The sequence below is a fragment of the Danio rerio genome, chromosome 14 (genome assembly GCF_052040795.2).
Source record: "Danio rerio strain M-AB ecotype USA chromosome 14, GRCz13ab, whole genome shotgun sequence".
NCBI classification, from domain to species: domain Eukaryota; kingdom Metazoa; phylum Chordata; class Actinopteri; order Cypriniformes; family Danionidae; genus Danio; species Danio rerio.
In genome coordinates this window covers 51,651,829-51,673,548 of record NC_141034.1, presented here as the reverse complement: position 1 = coordinate 51,673,548, position 21,720 = coordinate 51,651,829, and the positions used below count along the sequence as shown (strand labels likewise).

Here is a 21,720-nt window from a genome sequence, read left to right as displayed (position 1 = left end):
TAAGGCCACTTAATATAAAGTGGGACCAAAATATTACCTATTGAATTATGCGATGATTGTCATCTGTAACCATGGGGAGTGACATAAACAACAGAAGTAGGATCCAAATGCAGGTTTAATGAGTAGTCAGGCAGGCAATGGTCAATACTGGTGTAAACAGGTATATGGAGACAGTCCAGAATCGTAGTCGAATAACAGGCAAGAGGTCACAAGGCAGGCGGCAAACAAGGACATAAGGATAAACTAGGACATAAGATAAGGTCAAAACACGGAGAAACATAAGGTCAAAACACGGAGAAACAAGACAAGGAAAACGTGTTGTAGTGTTACTTTACAGTTAACAAGTTTCAGCAATGGGAGTGAGTGTGCAGCTTAAATAGTGTATGCAATCAGTCTCTGACAATCCTCAGGTGGTGCGAGTAATCAGTCTAGATGAGGAAGCATGTGTAAGTGTGACCGGAGTGCATGTATGAAAATGTAGTCCAGAAATGGCGGAATTGTAGTCCATGAGTTATAGTGAGAGAGATCCAGCGATCTATGGAGTTATGATCATTTGTGATTGTGACAGTCATCAGCCGCCGACATGCTGCATATTTATTCAAAATAGTCTCGTTCGTTTGTGCTGTAAAAATATTTGTTTGTGCTGTTTTGGTTTTTGAGATATTAAAATAAAATTTGTTATTTAGCAGTTGGGCAGGGCAGCCCCCCCCTCCCCCCCCCTGCTTCAAATTCACCCAAAAAAGTTTTGTTGGTTTGTGCTTCGTTTCTGCTGGTTTGTGCCGGTAGAAGTTCAGTTTGTGCTGTTTCCGCTATTAAAATATTACATATTGAATTATGGATGATGATGTCATCAGCCTCTCCGACATTCCGCAAATTTATCCAAAATAGTCTCGTTCGTTTGTGCTGGTTTGTGTTACAAAAATATTTGTGCTGTTTTGGTTTTTGAGATATTAAAATAATATTTGTAAGTTATTTAGCGGTCACACAGCTCCCCCACATCAAATTCAAATTCACCCTAAATAGTTTCATTCCTCTGTGCTTTCCTCCTGTGCTGTTTCTGTTGTTAAAATATTATTTATTGAAGTATGGGCGATGATGTCACCAGCCCCCCGACATGCTGCAAATTTAACCAAAATAGTCTTGTATGTTTGTGCTTCATTTGTGCTAGTTTGTGCTAAGTTCATTATGGTTGACTGTTTTATTTATTTATTTATTTATTTATTTATTTATTTATTTATTTATTTATTTATTTATTTATTTAGCCACAGTTTTATAATATTAATAATAATAATAATAATAATAATAATAATAAGAAGAATAATAATAAGAATAATAACAATATTTCCCAGAGATGAGTTGCGACTGAAAGGGCTTCCGCTGCGTAAAAACTTGCTGGATGAGTTGGCGGTTCATTCTAATATGGCGACCCCAGATTAATAAAGGGACTGAGCCAAAAAGAAAATAAATAAATGAATGAATGAATGAATGAATGAATAATAATAATAATAATAATAATAATAATAATAATAATAATAATACACAAAATAATAATACACAAAATAATAATAAAAATGATGATGAAAATAAAATAATAATGATAATGATAATAAAAATGATAATAATGATCATAATAAAAATGATGATGACAATAGTAATAATAACAACAACAACTGCTATTATTATTATTATTAATATAATTATTCTTATCATTATTATTATGTTTTTGTTGGTAGTGGTAAGTAAATATTGCACAATATTTTACACACTTGTTAATAATAATAATAATAATAATAATAATAATAATAATAATAAAAAGGTATTTAAATATAGATGGTTATTATTATTATTATTATTATTATTATTATTATTATTATTATTATTATTTATATTATTGTTGTCATTATTATTATGCAGTACAATATTTTTTCCAGATTTATCATACTACATAAAACCATACACCAAACAGGTTATAGTTTACATTAGTGTTCGAAATAAATAAATAAATAAATAAATAAATAAATAAATAAATAAATAAATAAATAAAAAACCAAGTAATATGTATTGTAAGTGTTGGAGAGAAAAGGCTTAGATGTGCACAACCACGCAATAAAGAAAAAACTAAATCACAGGATGAAGAGATGAGAGAGGAGGAGGAGGAGGATCTGGAACGAGACGTAAACACAGCTGTGGTTTTCTGCTGACGACGACACACTTTTATGATGTTGTAGGAGGTGTGCAGCATCCAGGAAAATACATTTTTAAGCAGAGACACTTGCCAGTATGTAGACCATGTATTAAATTAAATGAACAATCTGTGGAGCAAGTTGATGAAAATAGGTGCAGGGTTTCAGTATGGGGAGTTTTTATATTGAATTTTATGACTATTTAAGTTTTCCTGAAATGCACACCTTGAAAGTTGTGATTGGCAGAGCACATCAGGGGTCCGTTCTTCAAACGTGGATTACTCCATTAGCTGGATTTGGTTACTGACGATTTGACACAATCTAGGATCGTTTCGTTTTTCAAAGCTCATCTGAGAGTTGTTGTCAGCAACAGTTCTGCTAACTTAAACCTGCTCAGGAGCAGGTTTATTTAATGTAAACAGGAACAGATTGGGTCATTTCAAGCAAAGGTATACTGAAAGTACTCTTTTTTTTAAATATTTCCCTAATGATGTTCACCAGAGCAAGGGAATTTTCACAGTATGTCTGATAATATTGTTTCTTCTGGAGAAAGTCTTATTTGTTTTATTTCAACTAGAATAAAATAAGTTTTTAATTTTTTAAACACCATTTTAAGGACAAAAATATTAGCCCCTTTATGCAATTTTGTTTTCGATAGTCTACAGAACAAACCATCATCATTATACAATAACTTTCCTAATTACCCTAACCTGCCTAGTTAACCTATCTAATTAACCTAGTCGAGCCTTTAAATGTCACTTTAAGCTGTTTAGAAGTGTCTTGAAAAAGATCTACTCAAATATTATTTACTGTCATCATGGCAAAGATTAAATAAATCAGTTATTAGAGATGAGTTATTAAAACTATCATGTTTAGAAATGTGTTGAAAATATCTGCTCTCCGTTAAACAGAAATTGGGGGAAAAAATAAATAGGGTAGGGCGGCTAATAATTCTGACTTCAACTGTACATACATAGATACAAACACACATACATAGTGTATTGCTCTATGTATTCTTGTTCAGGATAAACAAATATTTCAACCAATTAAATTGTAAAAGGATTATAGCATACAATAATGTAATGTGTATTTTATATAGCGCATTTACTTTGTATGGCCATACACCCAAAGCGCTTCACAATCATGAGGGGGGGGGGGGGTCTCTCCACACCACCACCAGTGTGCAGCATCCACTTGGATAATGTGATGGCAGCCACAGGACAACGGTGCCAGTGCGCTCACCACACACCAGCTATTGGTAAAGTGAAGAGAAAGTGATAGAGCCAATTCGGTGGAAGGGGATGATTGGGAGGCCATGATCGTAAGGGCCGATAGAGGGACTTTGGCCAGGACACCGGGGTTACACCAGAAGTGCCATGGGATTTTTAATGACCACAGAAAGTCAGGACCTCGGTTTAACGTCTCATCCGAAGGACGGCGCCCACTGACAGTGTAGTGTCCCCTTCACTTTTACTGGGGCATTAGGACTCACACAGATCACAGGTTGAGCGTCCCCTGCTGGCCTCACTAACACCACTTCCAACAGCAACCTAGTGTTCCCTAGTGGTCTCCCATCCAGATACTGACCAGGCTCAGCTCTGCTTAGCTTCAGTGAGTAACCAGTCTTGGGCTGCTGGGTGATAGAATTCTGCAGATTTTTTATCAAATATTTCAATTCAATTAACTAATGTTTACATATGAGACCTTATTGTAAGTGTTACCTTATTATAATCTTATTGCAGTTTAATTTGTTTGCAACATTTGCTTAAACAAAATTGCACAGTCCCTTTTTTTCTCATTCTACCTAAGTAACCTTTTTATGCAGCTTATCTCAATATTGTGAAAATACCAATTATCCTAATAAAAGCTTGAGCAATTATCACAACACGAAAAGGTAACACCACCACATGCCTACTCGGTACTTCTTGCTAAATGTAAATTGTGAATGTTGTGTCTCATATTTCATGTTCTACCTCTTATTTTTATTTAATTTTTTTAAGTCAGTCGAAACCCTTGTGCTCCTCCAGGTATTGTTACCTGTTCCGTCCCGCAGGTTACGTCTTTATAATTGGTGCTTGTTGACTTCAGTTCTGTCTCTGGATAATTATCTTGCTTTGCTTTCGGTCCCTGAAGACTGGGTTACAGGTGACTTCATGTTAGATGCGGTTCAGGCTGTTCTGTTTCTCAGGTTGGGTGTAAGTCACAGGGCGATTTAAGCAGCACCTCATGGATATGCACTGCTGAGAGCAAAACAATAGAAGAAATTTATTTTTAAACAGCATTGGAAATGTAAAAATCAAAAGGGATATAAGCAACAATAAAATATATACAAGATAAACTAAATTGTGGCTGTAAAAAGTTGCCTGAAAGGATGATTACAGACATGTTTTTTTTTTTTTTTTTTTTTTTTTTCCAGTAAATATAGTAATTTTGGATCGGTACAAATATATAAACCAATGTGAATATAAAAATTCTGTTAAATTTTGACATCTTTTTTATGATAATGGTTTACCATCATGTCATCCATCCATCCATCATTTTTATCCATTCATTCATCAATCCATTATTTTTATTCATCCTTCCATCTATTATTTTTATTTATTATTTATCATTTTATCCATTCATTCATTCATCCATAATGTTTATCTATCCGTTGTTTTTTGTACATCCATCCATCCATCCTTCCATCATTTTTTATTCATTTCTTCATCCACCCATCCATCCATCCATCCATTTATCCATCCATCCATCATTTTCATTCATTCATTAATTCATTCATTCATTCATTCATCATTGTCATCCATTCATCCACTCATCATGTTCATTCGTTCATTTATTCATTTATCATTTTAACTCATTCATTCATTCATTCATTCATTCATTCATTCATTCATTCATTCATTCGTTCATTCATTCATCATTGTCATTCATTCATTCATCCATCCATCATTTTCATTCATTCATTCATTCATTTATTCATTCATTTATCATTGTCATTCATTCATCCATTCATCATGTTCGTTCATTCATTCGTTCATTTATCATTTTAACTCATTTATTCATTCATTCATTCATCATTGTCATTCATTCATCCATCCATCCATCATTTTCATTAATTCATTAATTCATTAATTCATTAATTCATTAATTCATTTATTCATCCTTCCATCCTCCCATCCATCATTTTTTATCCATTTATCCATCTATCCATCCATCCATCCGTCAATCGTTTGTATCCATTTCATTCATCAATCATTTTATCCATCCATCCATCCATCCATCCATTTTTTATCCACCTATCCAACATTTTTTATTCATTTATTTATCATTTTTATCTATCTAATGTTTTTTATTCATCCATCATCCATCCATCAATCCTTCCATCATTTTCATTCATTCATTCATGCATTAATTAATAAATTCATTCATCCATTCGTTCATTCATTCACCTATAATTTTCATTTGTTCATTCATTCATTCATTCATTCATTCATTCATCATTGTCATTGTCATTCATCCATCCATCTATCATTTTCATTCGTTTGTTCGTTTGTTTTTTTGTTCGTTCGTTCGTTTGTTCGTTCATTCATTTATAATTTTAACTCATTAATTAATTAATTAATTCATTCATTCATTCATTTATTCAACATTTTCCTTCATTCATCATTTTCATTCATCCATCCATCCATCCATCCATCCATCCATCCATCCATCCATCCTTCCATCATTTTCATTAATTAATTCATTCAATTGTTCATTCATTCATTCATTAATTCATTCATCATTTTCATTAATTAATTAATTCATTCATTTAATCATCCTTTCATCCTCCCATCTATAATTTTTATTCATTTATCCATCTATCCATCCATCCAACCATCTATCCATTTTGTGTCATACTTAAATATGGTTTTTAAAATAATAATTAATGTTGATTTAGAATAAACAAATCAATAAATAAACAAATGGAATGCTTGATTAAAAACAGGACACTAACCACTGTAGAAAAAAAATGCTGGGTTCCACACAATCGATTTGGAAAAATTTAAGTTAACCTATTACTATTTACAAACTTAATTGAATTGAACATTAAACAACTGTCACAAACTCAAGCGTTGTGCTGTTTCAGCTTAATTTAAACAAGTAGGTTAAACACCAATCCATCCAATATTCCATCTTTTAATGCATGCATGAAGTGAACAGCTTGAGAATAATATATATATATATATTTTTTTTTTATTCTCAAGCTGAATATATATATATATATATATATATATATATATATATATATATATATATATATATATATATATATATATATATATATATATATATATATATATCAGCAAGTAATTTTATTGCATAACCCACTGATAACAGTTCCAATACAAGTTACATGTTACCACATTACATGAGTGTGTGTGTGTGTTTGTGTGTGTGTGTGTGTTTGTGAGTGTGTGTGTTTGAGAAGCTCAGTGGTGTCCTGCTGCTGAATGAGACCGTGCAATTAGCTTCCTACATAGTGTGGGTGGTTAAATCCAGCGGCTGCTCCCCCTGCGTCTGCATCACTCTGCTTTTGTGAGAGCTTTTATAGTGCGAGTGCTGTTTCCTCGGCCTATCAGCTTGAGCCATATGGGCTCTCTCTCCGTCATTTTGACTGTAGGTGTTTTTAGACAGCTAAGTGGGTCTGTAGTGAAAACAATTATATGGAGATGCTCGCTCTCTCTCTCTCTCTCTCTCTCTCTCTCTCTCTCTCTCTCTTTCTTTCTGTGGGTTTGGTGCTAATCCAACAGTCGGCAGAGATTTTTGGCTCTTCTACTCTTCAGACTAGATGCTCTCTGAATTTCTCTCTCGTTGTTTGTGTAAGGTTGCTCTGACTGTCTGGCTTTCTCTGTTGAGGCATTAGAGTGAGTTATAGTTGCTTTTGGAGCCCAAGCGAATTCATCGTCTGGCTGATATTTGCTCCAATGTGCCGTCACAAACATAATAACTTTTTTTTGTTTGTTTTCCATGTCTACCAAACAGAAGGTCTGCATAGCATGAATGGTACACAGTAGTGTGATAGCTGGGACGGCTGATGTGTTTTGGATTAATATTTGTGTATAATTGCACTGTGGAGAAACACGGAATGGATATTCAGAGAAAGAGAAGACTGTCAATATTTGGTGTGTGTAAATGTAGAATGGTGTACATAAAACCCAGTGTTTACTTTAGTCTCAGTGAAATAAAATGTCTCTAAGTGACTGAATTTTTGGTCGTCTTTCCATGAAACCCCCCTCTGAGATATATGAAGCTTTTTTTTGGCACCGGAATGAACTGATAAGTGTGTAAATCAGAGCGATACTTGAGATGGATGTGAGAGTGCAGATATGGAGACAGGAAGACTCCTGGTGGAAAGTGGCGCTGATCAACACTTTATATAATAAGTTGTTCGCTATCATGTTCAATGTTCATTCATTCATTTTCTTGTCGGCTTAGTCCCTTTATTAATCCGGGGTCGCCACAACAGAATGAACCGCCAACTTATCCAGCAGGTTTTTACGCAGCGGATGCCCTTCCAGCTGCAACCCGTCTTTGGGAAACATCCACACATAATTATTCACTACGGACATTTTAGCCTACCCAATTCACCTGTACCACATGTCTTTGGACTGTGGGGGAAACCAGAGCACCCGGAGGAAACCCACGCGAATGCAGGGAGAACATGCATTCTTGCTGTGAGGCGACAGCACTACCTACTGCGCCACTACGTCACCCATGTTCAATGTTAATGCTGATTATGTTTAAAATATTATTAACAACATATTGGATTTTATCTTTCAAATTATACATCTGATTGCACAATGTAAGGGCAATTTGTAACGTATACCTGACAACAGTTCCGTTTTTCCTGGGAGTCTCCCGTATTTCTCCCGTATTTTGTTATTTCTTCTGGAAAAACCCAGTGAAATCTCTCCCAACCACCCCTCCCGCCTTTCTTTTTTAGTACAGTCTGTCGCCAACTTTGGTATAGGATCCGATCGCAGCGGCTGCCCAAATCATGGTCCATATTACAGTTAGTAACACCACAGTTAGTAACACCACAGTACACAGTACCTACTTCTCAACAATGGTACCTCAACCCTAAATCAAATATTGTAATGTTTAAAATGATTTTCCCCCACATTCCATAGGGGGAAACCGGTATGGGTGAATTAGGTAGGCTAAATTGTCCGTAGTTTATGTTTGTGTATGGATGTTTCCCAGTGATGGGTTGCAGCTGGAAGGGCATCCACTACGTAAAACATATGCTGGATAAGTTGGCTGGATAAACCAAAAAGCAAGTGAATGGATGAATGAAAAGTTATTTTCATTAAATTTTACAAAGCCGATTTTAACAACTAAAAGTTTGTTAAACAAGAATTGTAAAAACAGAATTTTAAATTAATAAGTCTGGGTTGTTTTGGCCCAAATTTAGGTATCCTATAAAAAAACCCAACTGCTATGATGCATTTGTTCACTAACTCATTCATTTATTTAATTTTTTCATTTAATTTTTTTATGTATATGTATTTGTATTTTATTTTTGTTAATATTTTTTTATGCATAGAGTAGATGTGCATGCCAAAAACACCACATTGCCACATATAGTTTTATGCAAGTAATGTAACAAAGCAGGGGATATTTTTATCTTAAATATGTATTTATTTATTATTGTTTATTCATTCATTCATTTTCTTTTTGGCTTAGTCCTTTGGGGTCACCACAGCGGAATGAACCGCCAACGTATTCAGCGTATTATTTCCAGAGCAGATGCCCTTCAGCTGCAACCCATCACTGGGAAACATCCATACACACTTATTCACGCACATACACTACAGACAATTTAGCTTACCCAATTCACCTATAGCGCATGTCTTTGGAATGTGGGGGAAACCAGAGCACCCGGAGGAAACCCACGCCAACACAGGGAGAACATGCAAACCCCAACTGACCCAGCCTATTTATTTATTTATTTATTTATAGTATGTATATATATATATATATATATATATATATATATATATATATATATATATATATATATATATATATATATATATATATATATATATATATATATATATATATATATATATATTTTTTTTTTTTTTTTTTTTTTTTTGCATTGAGTGAGTAGACATATGTGACTGCCCAGAACGCCATCATGTCTGCAAGCTAAGTAAGAAATCAGCATTGACACTAACTTTTTTGGATTATTATTTTTTTTATCGATTGTTTATTTATTTATTTGTTCATTTATTTATTTATGATTTTTAAATTATATTTTATAATTTAGTTATTTTTGTTTATTTATTATTTATTTTATTTAATTATTTATTAATTTATTCATATTGTTTTATTTTTATTTTGTTACTTTTTAAGCATTGATCAGACCTATGTGCGTGCCCAAAACGTCATAATGCCACATATGATTTTTTATTTATTTATTTAGTTAATTTTATATATATATATATATATATATATATATATATATATATATATATATATATATATATATATATATATATATACAAGCTAGTAGTAAATCAGTGTTGACTCATATTTTTTTCACAACATAAGTGTACCCTCAAGCACGCGCAATCACGCAAACGCTGCGCCGCGCGGAAGGAACAGGAGCACAGGACAGCCTGCGCACAAACTCTGTTCATCTTTGTCAAGGGCAATTCATTTAAACGGATGAGCTCAGACAAGTCGGCTGGCTGTTTCCACTCGTCGGGCTTTTGCAGCAGAGCTTTTGATTGGCTGATTGTATTATTGTATGCAAATCCGCTCGGGGTTGCAGCCAGTAGGTGAAAGGCTCGCGCTGGTGTGGCTCTCGAGACCCGGAGCGCGAGCGCGGAGAAGCGGCTTTCCGCGGAGCTGTCCAGTCTGGAGGTGCTGAAACGCAGGATTCCACTCCAGTTTATTTCTTTCTTCCGCGGAGCTGTCCACTCCAGGAGGTGCCGAAATCAGGATTTCACTTCAGCCGGAAGGAATGCACAAACTCCGAGGACGCTGTACTGCATAGATATTCTACACGGGATTGGATTTACTTCGCATCACTTAACATTGTTGCTCATCAAGTAGTGCAGTGTGCTATTTTTCAAAACCTCAATTGGAAATACGTTTCTGGATGACTTGTGGTTGGACACACAGGTATGTTGTTTCTTCTTTTTCTGTAGCTCGTTGTGATTTAAGATCATGCTTCGTGTGTGTGGAAGCAGAGGATTTCGAGTGTGGTTTAATACGCATTCACTGTGTTATTTGGTGCTGGGATTTAATAGAAAGGAACAACGGAAAGCACTTTGGATGTGGAGTGTGAATAATTTACCATATTGTGCAGTGACATTCAGCGTAGCGGGCAGATCTGACAGAATAGTAGCCGTGCTTGATGGAGGGTGATGAAGTTAGACGAGCTTTTACCATATGCTGTTTTCGGGGACAAGTTCACTCGTCGGTCGATAGGATGTTATGTTGCCTCAAATAACAAAAATAAAAATAAAACAATAAAAAAATAGATAAAAGTAGCGTTCGTACGGGACACTGAGCAAAGCTCGTGGCCGTTTAATTTAGCCGCAGAGTACTTAGCAAGTTGTTTTTCTTAGCACGCAAATCCTTGAGTGACACCGTGCGCGCGCTCCCGGGGATTATACTCTTGTTTTCCTCGTGCAGGTTCAATCTGGCGTGCGCGTGTATATGGAGATCGCTGGTAATTGACATGGCTGCTGGAGACGGGCGACAAATTGGTGTCTGTAGTGCAATTATACGGAGCCGTTCACATAGGACGTGTTCTTGCGTCCAAAAACAGATCGAAGGAGCGCAGAGGCGGTTTAACTAGTTAAACTGGTGCTACTTGACAGCAGGTTGCGACACAGCGATCAGAGATGTCTGTTTAATGCGTGCGTACAGAAATCGACTGCTAGAAAATAGCAAAGCCTGGTGAATACAAGAGCGAGCGTCCTGCGTGAACCGCGTTAACGTGTTCTGATTGACTATGTTGTAGGATTTGTATCTTCTAAATACAGGAGTGAGTGTTAGGGGGTGATATGGTCCTTAAATAGTTTTAACTTCTAATATTTACAATATTAAAGGGATAGTTCACCTCAAAATGAAAATGTACTCAGCATTTACTCACCCTCAAGTGCACTCAAAAATATGTTTGCTTCTAGTTCAAAGTACTTAAATAAAATTAGTTTAAACAACACAATTGTGGAGATTTTATTGTGGATTTTTTTTATCTTCAATCCACTTGAATGTGTTGCATTAACTTAATAATTTTGTGTTGGGCCAACATAAATGGATTGTGTGGAACGTTGTATTCTTTACAGTGTGTTTCCATCTTTGTTTTCTTTTTAAATAAAACACAAATGAAGATACTTTTAAAAATGTTAGAAACTTGTAAAAAATTGACTTCCATAGTAGATAAAAACAAACTACATCAACATTTTTCAAATTAACTTCTTTAAAATAGGAACTTGATCAGCGGAGATAAATGATGGCAGAGTTTTGTTTTGGCTGAACTGTTTCTTTAAAGATTAATCCTTATAGATGCAGGTTGATGTGGCAATAGGTTAAATTAACAAAAGTCTTGTGTCAACCATTTTAACATGTTAGTGTGTATATAGTCATTATATAGTTCTAACTTCTAATATTTACATTATTGAAGGGATAGTTCACCCTAAAATCAAAATTTACTCACCCTCAAGTGCACTTAAAAATATGTTTGATTCTAGTTCAAACTACTTAAACAAAATTAGCTTAAACAACACCATTCTGGAAATTTTGTTGTGGGAAACTTTTTTTTATGTTCAATTAACTTAAATTCATTTAGTAATTTTCTTTTCGGCTTAGTCCCTTAATTAATCAGAGGTTGCCACAGTGGAATGAACCGCCCACTTATCCAGCAGTTTTACGCAGCAGATTCCCTTTCAGCCGCAACCCCTGCAACCCAACACAGGGGAATCCACCTAATTGTGTTGCATTAACACAATAATTTTGTGTTGGGACAACATGAATGAATTGTGTGGAACTCTGCATTCTTTACAGTGTGTTTCCATATCTTTGTGTTTCCTTTTTGGATAAAACACAAAAGAAGATAGTTTTAAAAATGTTAAAAACCTGTAAACACTGACTTAAAAATACTAACTATGCAAATAAACATTTTTCAAATTACCTTCTTCAAAATAAAGATAAAGAATAAAAGTTTTTGTCAAGTGATGGTTGAGTAGCAGAGTTTTGTTTTGGGTGAACTGTTTCTTTAAGGGTTAATTCTTGTAGATGCAGATTAATGGGGCACTAATAGCTTAGTATAAGTTCCCTGCATGAACCACTTTAACGTGTTCTGATTTGTTCTTGCTTTATTTTTCTATATACACTCTTAAGTATTAGTGAGTGAGTGAGTATATGGTCATTATATTTCTAACCTACAGCCAACTCATTCTAGACCTTCATTTACATTATTAAAGGGACATTTTACCTCAAAATGAACACTTACTCAGCATTTACTCACCCTCAAGTGCTCTCAAACATTTATTTTTTTGTTGGTAGTTCAAACTACTTTTTTTAAATGAGCCTAAACAACAAAAATCTGGAGATAGTTTTGGAAAATATAATGTTTGTTTTTGTTCAATCCACTTTTGATTTGTTATATTAACTATCGAATTGTGTTGGAACAACGTGAACAAGTTGTGTGGAACGCTGCATTTTTTACAGTGTGTTTCCATACTTTTATGCATTTCCTTTTTCGGTTCAACACAAAAGAAGATACTTTGAAAAGTGGTAAAAACTTGTAAACATTGACTTCCATATTAGCATGAAAACAAATGTAATTAACTTCTTGACAATAAGAAACGTGATGAGGTTTGTGACAGGGGATGGTTGAGTAGCAGAGTTTTGTTTTGGGTGACCTGTTTCTTAAAGGGATAATCCTTGTAGATGCAGATTAATAAGTTAAATTGGCGTCCTGCAGACCGGAAACACAAGCTCGTGCTTGGTGAACTCTGACCTGTGAAATCGCATCACTTGACTGTGTGACACCAACCGAGGATCAAAACATGACCTCTCTGGACAGAAATGTAAAATATGGACCAATCGCTCACTTTTTAAGATGTTTAATCATCTTGTTTAATCCCGCCCCTTTTCACAATGCCGTACAGAATTTTGCAAGCTCAAACTGATTGAATATCTTCCAGCATTTGTGCATGCTTTATTGTTCTTAATACAGTCTGACGTGTACTGTAAGTGATTATATGAATTGATCCTACAGCCATATCCTTAAAGAACTTCATTTGCGCTATTACTAGCATTTACTCACCTTCAAGTGTTTTTTTACCTTTATGTATACATGTCAACATTGGAAATGTTGAAAACACGATGAAAATAAGGGATCCCCCTCCCCAAGAATAAATAAATAAATAAATACATAAATAAAAAAAATAAAATAAATAAATAAATATCTGAAGCTGTTTAATGGTAAATAAACTGTTGAAACAGTCAGTATTATTAATATTATTATTATTGTTGTTGTTGTTGTTGTTGTTGTTGTTGTTGTTGTTGTTGTTATTATTATTATTATTATCATTCATTTTCTTTTCGGCTTAATCCCCTTATTAATCTGGGGTCGCCACAGTGGAATGAACCGCCAACTGCACATATTTTACGCAGTGGATGCCCTTCCAGCTGCAACCCAACATTGGGAAACACTCATACATTCTCATTCCCACGCATACACTATGGACAATTTTAGCTTACCTAATTCATCTGTACTGCATGTCTTTGGACTTATGGTGGAAACCGGAGCACACGGAGGAAACCCACGTGAACAAGGGGAGAACATGCAAATTCCATACAGAAATGCCAACGGACCCAGCCGAGGCTCGAACCAGTGTCCTTCTTGCTGTGAGGCGACAGAACTACCTGCACCACCATGTCGCCCATTATTATTAATATTATTATTATTGTTGTTATTATCTGTATATGTCTGTTCAAACACGCACCCAAAACCTAGAGTTTCCATTTACAGTCCATTTCAAATCGCATGCACAGAATCCATGTGGGAAACAGCGTCCATTTATCACTATGGATCACTATCATTTATCACTATCACAGTCACGCAGCACTACATGAACTGACATAGGTGGGGCAACCTTATGGAATTAGTTTTGTACCAAATAATATGCACAAAACCTTTCCATACAACGGCACCTGTAATAGAAAGGAATGGAATCCTGCTGTTTTTATATTTATTTAAAAGTGTTTTCTTGCCCAAATAAAATTAAAGCACAGAACAGACTCATGTTTAAGAGCAAGGGTTGTTCGGTATGGTTTGCTTGCTATGGTTTGCGTATAAGGAGGATCGGCTCTTTGATGTTTATTGCCACCCTTCATAGAAACATTAAAAATACTGTAGAAATATGGGAAAATACCTTTATAGGATGATAGTGGGATACAATCGTGAAATACAGGGTAATCCCGGGCAAAACAGGAAGGTTGACAGGCATGCATTTCCCTTTCCGGTAAAACACACATGAAGATATGTCGAAAAAATCTACGGAAGTCAGCGTTTATCAAAATAACTTGAGCAAATGATGGCAGAGTTTTGGGTGAGCTGTTTCTTTAAGGGCTAATCCTAGAAGCAGATTGATTGGGCACTAATAGGTTAAATAAACAGCATGCATGCAATCAAATAGCTAATCCTTATTAGATTGGTAATCTTGGTCAGAATGGGTTTAACACTGTATGCATTACTCTAATATGTTTACCACCATGTTCACGAGGAGATTTATTTCCAATATTGCCTATCCTTACCAATCAATAAGGAGTTTCCACAGTTCACAGCTCTCCGAGATAGGTTGTAGGCGTTATTCAGTACATTTCCTTTTCTTTATGGCAGCAACATTTGAGAACATCACCTCAAGAGACCGCATTGTAGTTGGTGTTTTTCGTGCTATTGATATTTGAAGCCAAGATGTTCTCAATCTGTCCTGTTTTGCGAGAATATTTAGATTTTCTCCCTGCCAAGCATTGACGTAGCATCAGTTTGTGTACGCTTTGTTTGGAGCCAGTGCTTCGTGAGCACTATTTACAAAGTGAGAGAAAAAGTATATAACCGCTAAAGTAATACATAAAAGAGTTTTAAGGTGGGTGGAAATGCAGGGACCACCTGCTCGGCGTATGACTGATGAGACTCATAGTTAATGTATGAGAACCCAGCGAGGGTCAGCTACAGTGTGAGCTCTTATGCGTTTTCAGCTCCAGTGATTCTGATGCACAGCGAGTTTCTAGATCAAATGAATATAGGTGCAATCATGGCACTTCTTTTTTTTTTAGTTGTAGCAAAGGATGAACTGAAGACAAAGACTCTACAGGGAACTCAAACAGTGCAAGAAGCGAGAGGAACAACAGACAATCGCTTCTCCCACACAGAGAGACATGCATATTCACACATATACAGTGGAGAAGCCTCAGATCTGACAAACACGCATTAAAAACCACTGAATAGGCTATTTAATATGCCTCCAGAGCAGATGGCACTCAAACAAATCTGGAAGACACATAGCTGGAGAGATTAAGAAAAGAGCACAATAGATCAGCTTTAGAAGTGGAAATGGACTGTGTTTTGCATCGTCGGCATTGGATCTTCCGCACCCGTTCTCTCGCTCTTCTCCAACTCTCCACTTTCAGAGTTTCGCCCAATTATTGTAAATTTTTCAGCAGCAGGTGGGAGAGCTGCTGTAATGCGGTGCTGTGCACTCATGTGAGAAACGCTGCTCACAGTGGAAATAAATGTAGGCACCGTTACGCATGAGAGTGGTTTAGCATGCAACATCATGGGAGAGCTTCCTAAAAATCACCTCTAAAAGGAAACTACTTAACAGGTAGTTTTACCTGCGAAATAAACTAGGTATTCACCCTCAAATCAGTCTAATCTTTGCGGCTCTGAAAACGACTGTCTTTTGTGTCCCTCAATAGATTGCTGTGAAGAAATGAGGTTATTTCTGCAACTGGAATGATAATAGAAGTGTTAATTTGTCAATTTCCTAAAAATATTGTGCTATTCAAATAATTCTCACAATTCTCATGTTTTTATTCACAAATTCTGACTTTTACCTCATAATTTTGAACTTTTATTCGACACTTCATCTCTTGCATTTTTAGTTCATATCTTATCATCATAGCTGTTTTCTCTGAAATGTGAGACAAATCAACGCTATCTTATGGCAATTTGTAACTTTTTGATTTAGTGGTGGATTCATATGAATTTGTGTGATCTCATTCTTATATTTTAGTACAGTGGTTCTCAAACTTTTTTCATCAAGTACCACCTTAGAAAAAAATTGTCTCTACAAGTACCACCCAAATGAGCAGTATTGAAATACAGTAACGTAGTAGGCCCTTAAAGCAGCTACAACTCTGCACAGTTAAAAAACCTGGCAGATTACCTCAGAAATATAGCCTCTATATAATACATGGCATATTATATACATCATTTTTAATAAATTTTCGATTATATGTAGTATGTACATGACATATTTCATTCCTCCGTGTACCACTAGAAGGAAGCCCACGTACCACTAGTGGTACACGTACCACAGTTTGAGAACCACTGTTTTAGTATGCTTTGCTCATCTCCCATTGACCGTTGGGTTTAGGTCAGGGGTTTTCACACTGTGGGTCGCAACCCACTAGTGGGTCGCACAGTGAACAAAGGTTGGTCGCGCAACGTCATATAGCTGCAGCTATTTACATTGCGGTGAATAAAAACGTACGATTGACAGCAATAACTTAAAAACCTCTTACCCTAAAAATATCTAAAGTGTGCTTCCTACAAAAAAACATAGCTGGTTATGTCTCACAGCTGTCTTTTTTTCTTTTTTTCGCTCGACATTACAGGCACTGCTCTGTTTGATCTCTCGCTAGCCGGTAGAACTCGCACAGAGCAGAGCTCTTAGTAAGGGACCATCGGAAAAGTGCTTATTTTTTGTTTGTTTTTTTGGGTTTTTTTTTGCTTTGTCCTGTGTGTTTTATTTTAAACACTTCTAATTTTCTCTTAAATGAGCACAAACAGTTATTAAAGTAGTTGAATGCTTCATTATAGATCTGTGCAGTCTTACATTAACATCTCTGTTATCAAACAAAACACAATGAGAGATTCATTTGCTGCTCTTGACTAAATAACTATAGTAACTTTAATCAATATGCAAATACAATTAAAAGTAAAATAGATTTTATAGCTTTATTTAATTTCTGGATAGGCTATTGATTTTAATAGGCTAAACCTTTTATTTTATTGTCAATATTTTCTAATGTTTGCTATGTGTTCTATCATTTGAAGCTATTTGTTGTCCCACATTTTTTACATCCCAACGTTGACAGGCTGGGTTTTTGTAAACCAGCATTGGACCAATAATGGACCAATTCCACTGTTGTTTTAAAAGGAGTGATTTAAATTACACAAAAAGTGAACCCATTTGTTTGTCCATATTTACTTCAACATTATTTTAGGACAACAAAAATGTTATTTTTTTCATTGTATTATAGAGTATTATAAAATACAGCACTGCAAAAAAATGTTTCTCACTTACAGTTGAAGTTAAAATTATTAGCCCTGTTTTGATTTTTTTTTTTTTTGAAATATTTCCCAAATGATGTTTGACAGAGCAAGGAAGTTTTTACAATATGTCTGATAATATTTTTCTTCTAGAAAAAAGTCTTATTTGTTTTATTTCAGCTAGAATAAAAGCAGTTTTTAATTTTTTAAAACTATTTTTGGGACAAAATTATTAGCCCCTTTAAGCAATTTTTTTTTTCGATAGTCTACAGAACAAACCATCATTATAGAACAACTTGCCTAATTACCCTAACCTGCCTAGTTCACCTTATTAACCTAGTTAAGCCTTTAAATGTCTCTTTAAGCTGTATAGAAGTGTCTTGAAAAATATCAAGTCAAATATTATTTACTGTCATCATGGCAAAGATAAAATAAATCAGTAATTAAAAATGAGTTATTAAAACTATTACGCTTAGAAATGTGCTGAAAATTTTTTTTCCCTCCATTAAACAGAAATTGGATAAAAAAAATAAACGGTCACTAATAATTCAGGGGGGCTAATAATTCTGACTTCAACTGTAGTTTTTGTCCCAAAATCTAAAAGCTTTTAAATCAAAAAGCATTTTTTAAAAAAGCAAAACATTTGGTCTTGTTTTAAGAAATAATTTGCCAGAATTTAGCAAGTTTTTCCTTAAAACAAGCAAAATAATCTGCCAATTTGGTAAGGAAAATAGTTTTTGCTTTTGCTTGTTTTTTTGAGATTTTTTAAAAACTCAACTAATTTTGGCATATTATTATTATTTTTATTTTAAAAACAGAAGACAGTCTATTTGCTTGTCTGTAATTTGTAGATATTTGATCTAGAAAGAAGACAAAAACTCTAGCCCTCTGAGGTTGCCAGATCATGCCAGTGTGACCAGCATCTTCGCCAGCAATACTTTGTTGATTTTGGTCACACAAATAAGTAATGTAATGTGTATGTATGTAGTGCATTTATTGTGCATGGCCATACACCCAAAGTGCTTCACAATCATGAGGGGGTCTCTCCACGCCACCACCAGTTTGCACCATCCACTTGGATGATGCAACGGCAATCGCAGGACAACGGCGTCAGTTTGCTCACCACACACCCAGCTAAAGGTGGAGTGGAGAGACAGTGATAAAGCCAATTCAGTAAATGGGAGGCCATAAGGGCTGATAGGGGGGATTTGGCCAGGACACCGGAGTGACCCCCTTTCTCATGGGGTTTTCAATGACCACAGAGAATCAGGATCTCAATTTAACATCTCATCCGGAAGAGGGCACTCACTGACAGTACAGTGTCACCTTCACTCACACAGACCATATGTTGAGCGCCCCCTGCTGGCCCTTCCAACGCCACTTCCAACAGCAACGTAGTTTTCCCATGTGGTCTTATAAATAAACTTGCTGAGGCTGGATTGGAACACATTTTCTCCACAGCACATACAATAATGTGACTTTTTAGAATAATGTAATTTATCAAAATTCATTTTATTTGCATAATATATTGCACAGATTCCACCCTACTGCCCACATGGGAAAAGTACGACAATGTAAATAGAGACAGAACTGCAAACTCATGTGCAAAGCTGACACTGTTTATCAGAGCACTTTATCTTTCTGGGCTTTTTAAAGAAGAGTTAAACACAGGAATGCCTTTAATTCAATTTTTCCTCTGCCCAGAGTAATACTATTCTTTCTTTTAAACTGCAATGGCTCGCAGCAACAGTATGATCTTATTCTTATTTAACAAACAATTAAAACAACAAAAATGTTTAGCATTTAACACCTTTTACATGACAGCTATAGAACACGAAAGCAGAATCCGGGACATGTTAGGCGATTTAGAAATCTTGGCTGAATGCATTTTTTAAGTTCCAAATAGAGGACACGTCCGGGAAATGAGGATGTATTGTCACCCTAAATAATGAGCTGGATCAGTCTATTTAGTAAAAGGCTTTTCTTTTTCGCGTGTCCTCACGCTCTTCTCAAAGCTACTACAAAAGTCAAAACAGATGTCCAGATGACTCTGTGGGTCTGCAGCAGCAGAGCATCCGAGTTTGTGGAGTTTCTCACACACACAGAACCGGGCCGCTTAGGTAAAGTCTTATGTGTGGGAAGTGCTGGTGTTGAATTGGGTATCACACTTTAAACGCTTTAAATGAGGCTTGCACAATGTGCGCTCCCTGCTGAAAAATCCAGCTTAAACCAGCCTAGGATGGTTGGCTGGTTTTAGCTGGTCAACCAGGCTGGTTTTAAAGGGATTTTGGCCACTTCCAGGCTGGTTTACAGCCATTTCCAGCCTGGTTTTAGCTGGTCAGGCTGAAAAGTGACCAGCTAAAACTATCTTAAACCAGCTTGACCAATCTGGTTTAAGCTGGACATAGCTGGTTTTGGCTGCGGTCCCAGCCTGGCTAGGCTGGTCAAGCTGGTTTTAGCTGGTCATCTCCCAGCCGGACCAGCTAAAACGAGGCTGGAAATGGCTGGAAACCAGCCTGGAAGTGGCCAAAACACCTCTAAAACCAGCCTGGTTGACCAGCTAAAACCAGCCAACCAGCCTAGGCTGGTTTAAGCTGGATTTTTCAGCAGGGCTATGTCACCATTTGGTGCCTTGCGTTGCTTAGCAGCGTATTCAAAACAATGTAAAGATTGCTTGACGTGAAATAAACCAGTAGAGATGTGCCATTGTTAATAGCGTCAGCGTGCACTACCGTCACAATAGATTTCTATCGTAATACACCATAAGTTAATGTGTAGAGCATGTTAAATCTTAAAGGGACTTTGCTAGCCAGCAGCGTTGTGATCACGTGGGCTTTACACGCTGGCTCTGGACGCTGGTGGATAGAATAGCTGTAACGGAGTTTAGAGCGCATCGGACTGCTTATATCAGAGATTTTTAATGCAGTCCGATATAATATTTTGATATTTTTGGACTGATATCGGACCTATTTCTGATATCAATATCTGATTGGGACATCAGACATCACCCTAATTCACACCTTACAGATGTTGATCTACCATTGTCATTGCACACATTTCATTTATCAAGTTTAAGAGTCTCTTTAACAGTTTTGTTTAGTTTATTATAAAGAGATCAGATATTTTGTTTAAATATTTTTTGATTTTGACTATTAAAACTATCTGCCTTAGTAATGTTGGTAAGTTAAAATGAAGTGGTTAAATGAAAAAAAATCCTAATAGTCCCAATTGTTTATTCATTTATTCATTCATTTTCTTGTCGGCTTAGTCCCTTTATTATCTGGGGTCGCCACAGCAGAATGAACCGCCAACTTATCCAGCAAGTTTTTACGCAGCGGATGCCCTTCCAGCCACAACCCATCTCTGGGAAACATCCACACACACATTCACACACACACCAACACAGCCTACCCAATTCACCTGTACCGCATGTCTTTGGACTGTAGGGGAAACCGGAGCACCCGGAGGAAACTCACGCGAATGCAGGGAGAACATGCAAACTCCACACAGAAACGCCAATTGAGCCGAGGTTCGAACCAGCGACCTTCTTGCTGTGAGGCGACAGCACTACCTACTGCGCCACTGCCTCACCCAGTCCCAATTTTATTGTTAAAAAATATCTGAATGCTATGAAACATGATATCGTGATTTTTATTTATTTATTTTTGCATTATCAAGCCTCAATTGTAAGCTGTAAACAAGAAAAAACTCATAATTGTAAGATAAAAGTTGTAATTTCCTCTTGTTTTTTTTTTTTGTCTGACGAGTAAATAATAACAGTAGTTTTAATTCTTGTTCAAACTATCCAACAATTATTATCAGTCTTCCCAGCAATTGATCAACACTAATCAACACTCCAGCTTTGAAACCTCAGCCTCGTTTTTCATTTTCATCATCTCTATCCTCTTCATCATCAGCAGCATTGTCAGCTCCATCTTCATCATCATCATCACCCTCATTGTCTTC

The 21,720-nt window shown here is 35.9% G+C and overlaps 1 protein-coding gene and 1 long non-coding RNA gene across 6 annotated transcripts in view; one reads left to right on the top strand and one right to left on the bottom strand.

Annotated features, from left to right (window-relative positions):
- The window catches only part of fstl5 (follistatin-like 5), a 390,165-nt gene that overhangs the window by 77,920 nt on the left and 290,525 nt on the right, over positions 1-21,720 (top strand). For 2 of the 5 annotated variants that reach the window (XM_087280663.1, XM_087280662.1), the window contains exon 1: positions 10,062-10,361. The exons of 1 other annotated variant lie outside the window; for it this stretch is intronic. Coding sequence is in view for 1 of the 4 variants with exons in the window: in NM_001031842.2 (NP_001027012.2) it covers positions 10,339-10,361 (23 nt within the window). In the remaining 3 variants the exon portion in view is untranslated. 5 annotated transcript variants of the gene reach the window in all.
- On the bottom strand, positions 9,894-13,626 carry LOC147840913 (uncharacterized). The gene is made up of 3 exons (XR_015508025.1): positions 12,161-13,626; positions 11,975-12,021; positions 9,894-11,850 (listed from the first exon to the last, which is right to left on the bottom strand). It is a non-coding gene; the product is annotated as an uncharacterized LOC147840913 (long non-coding RNA).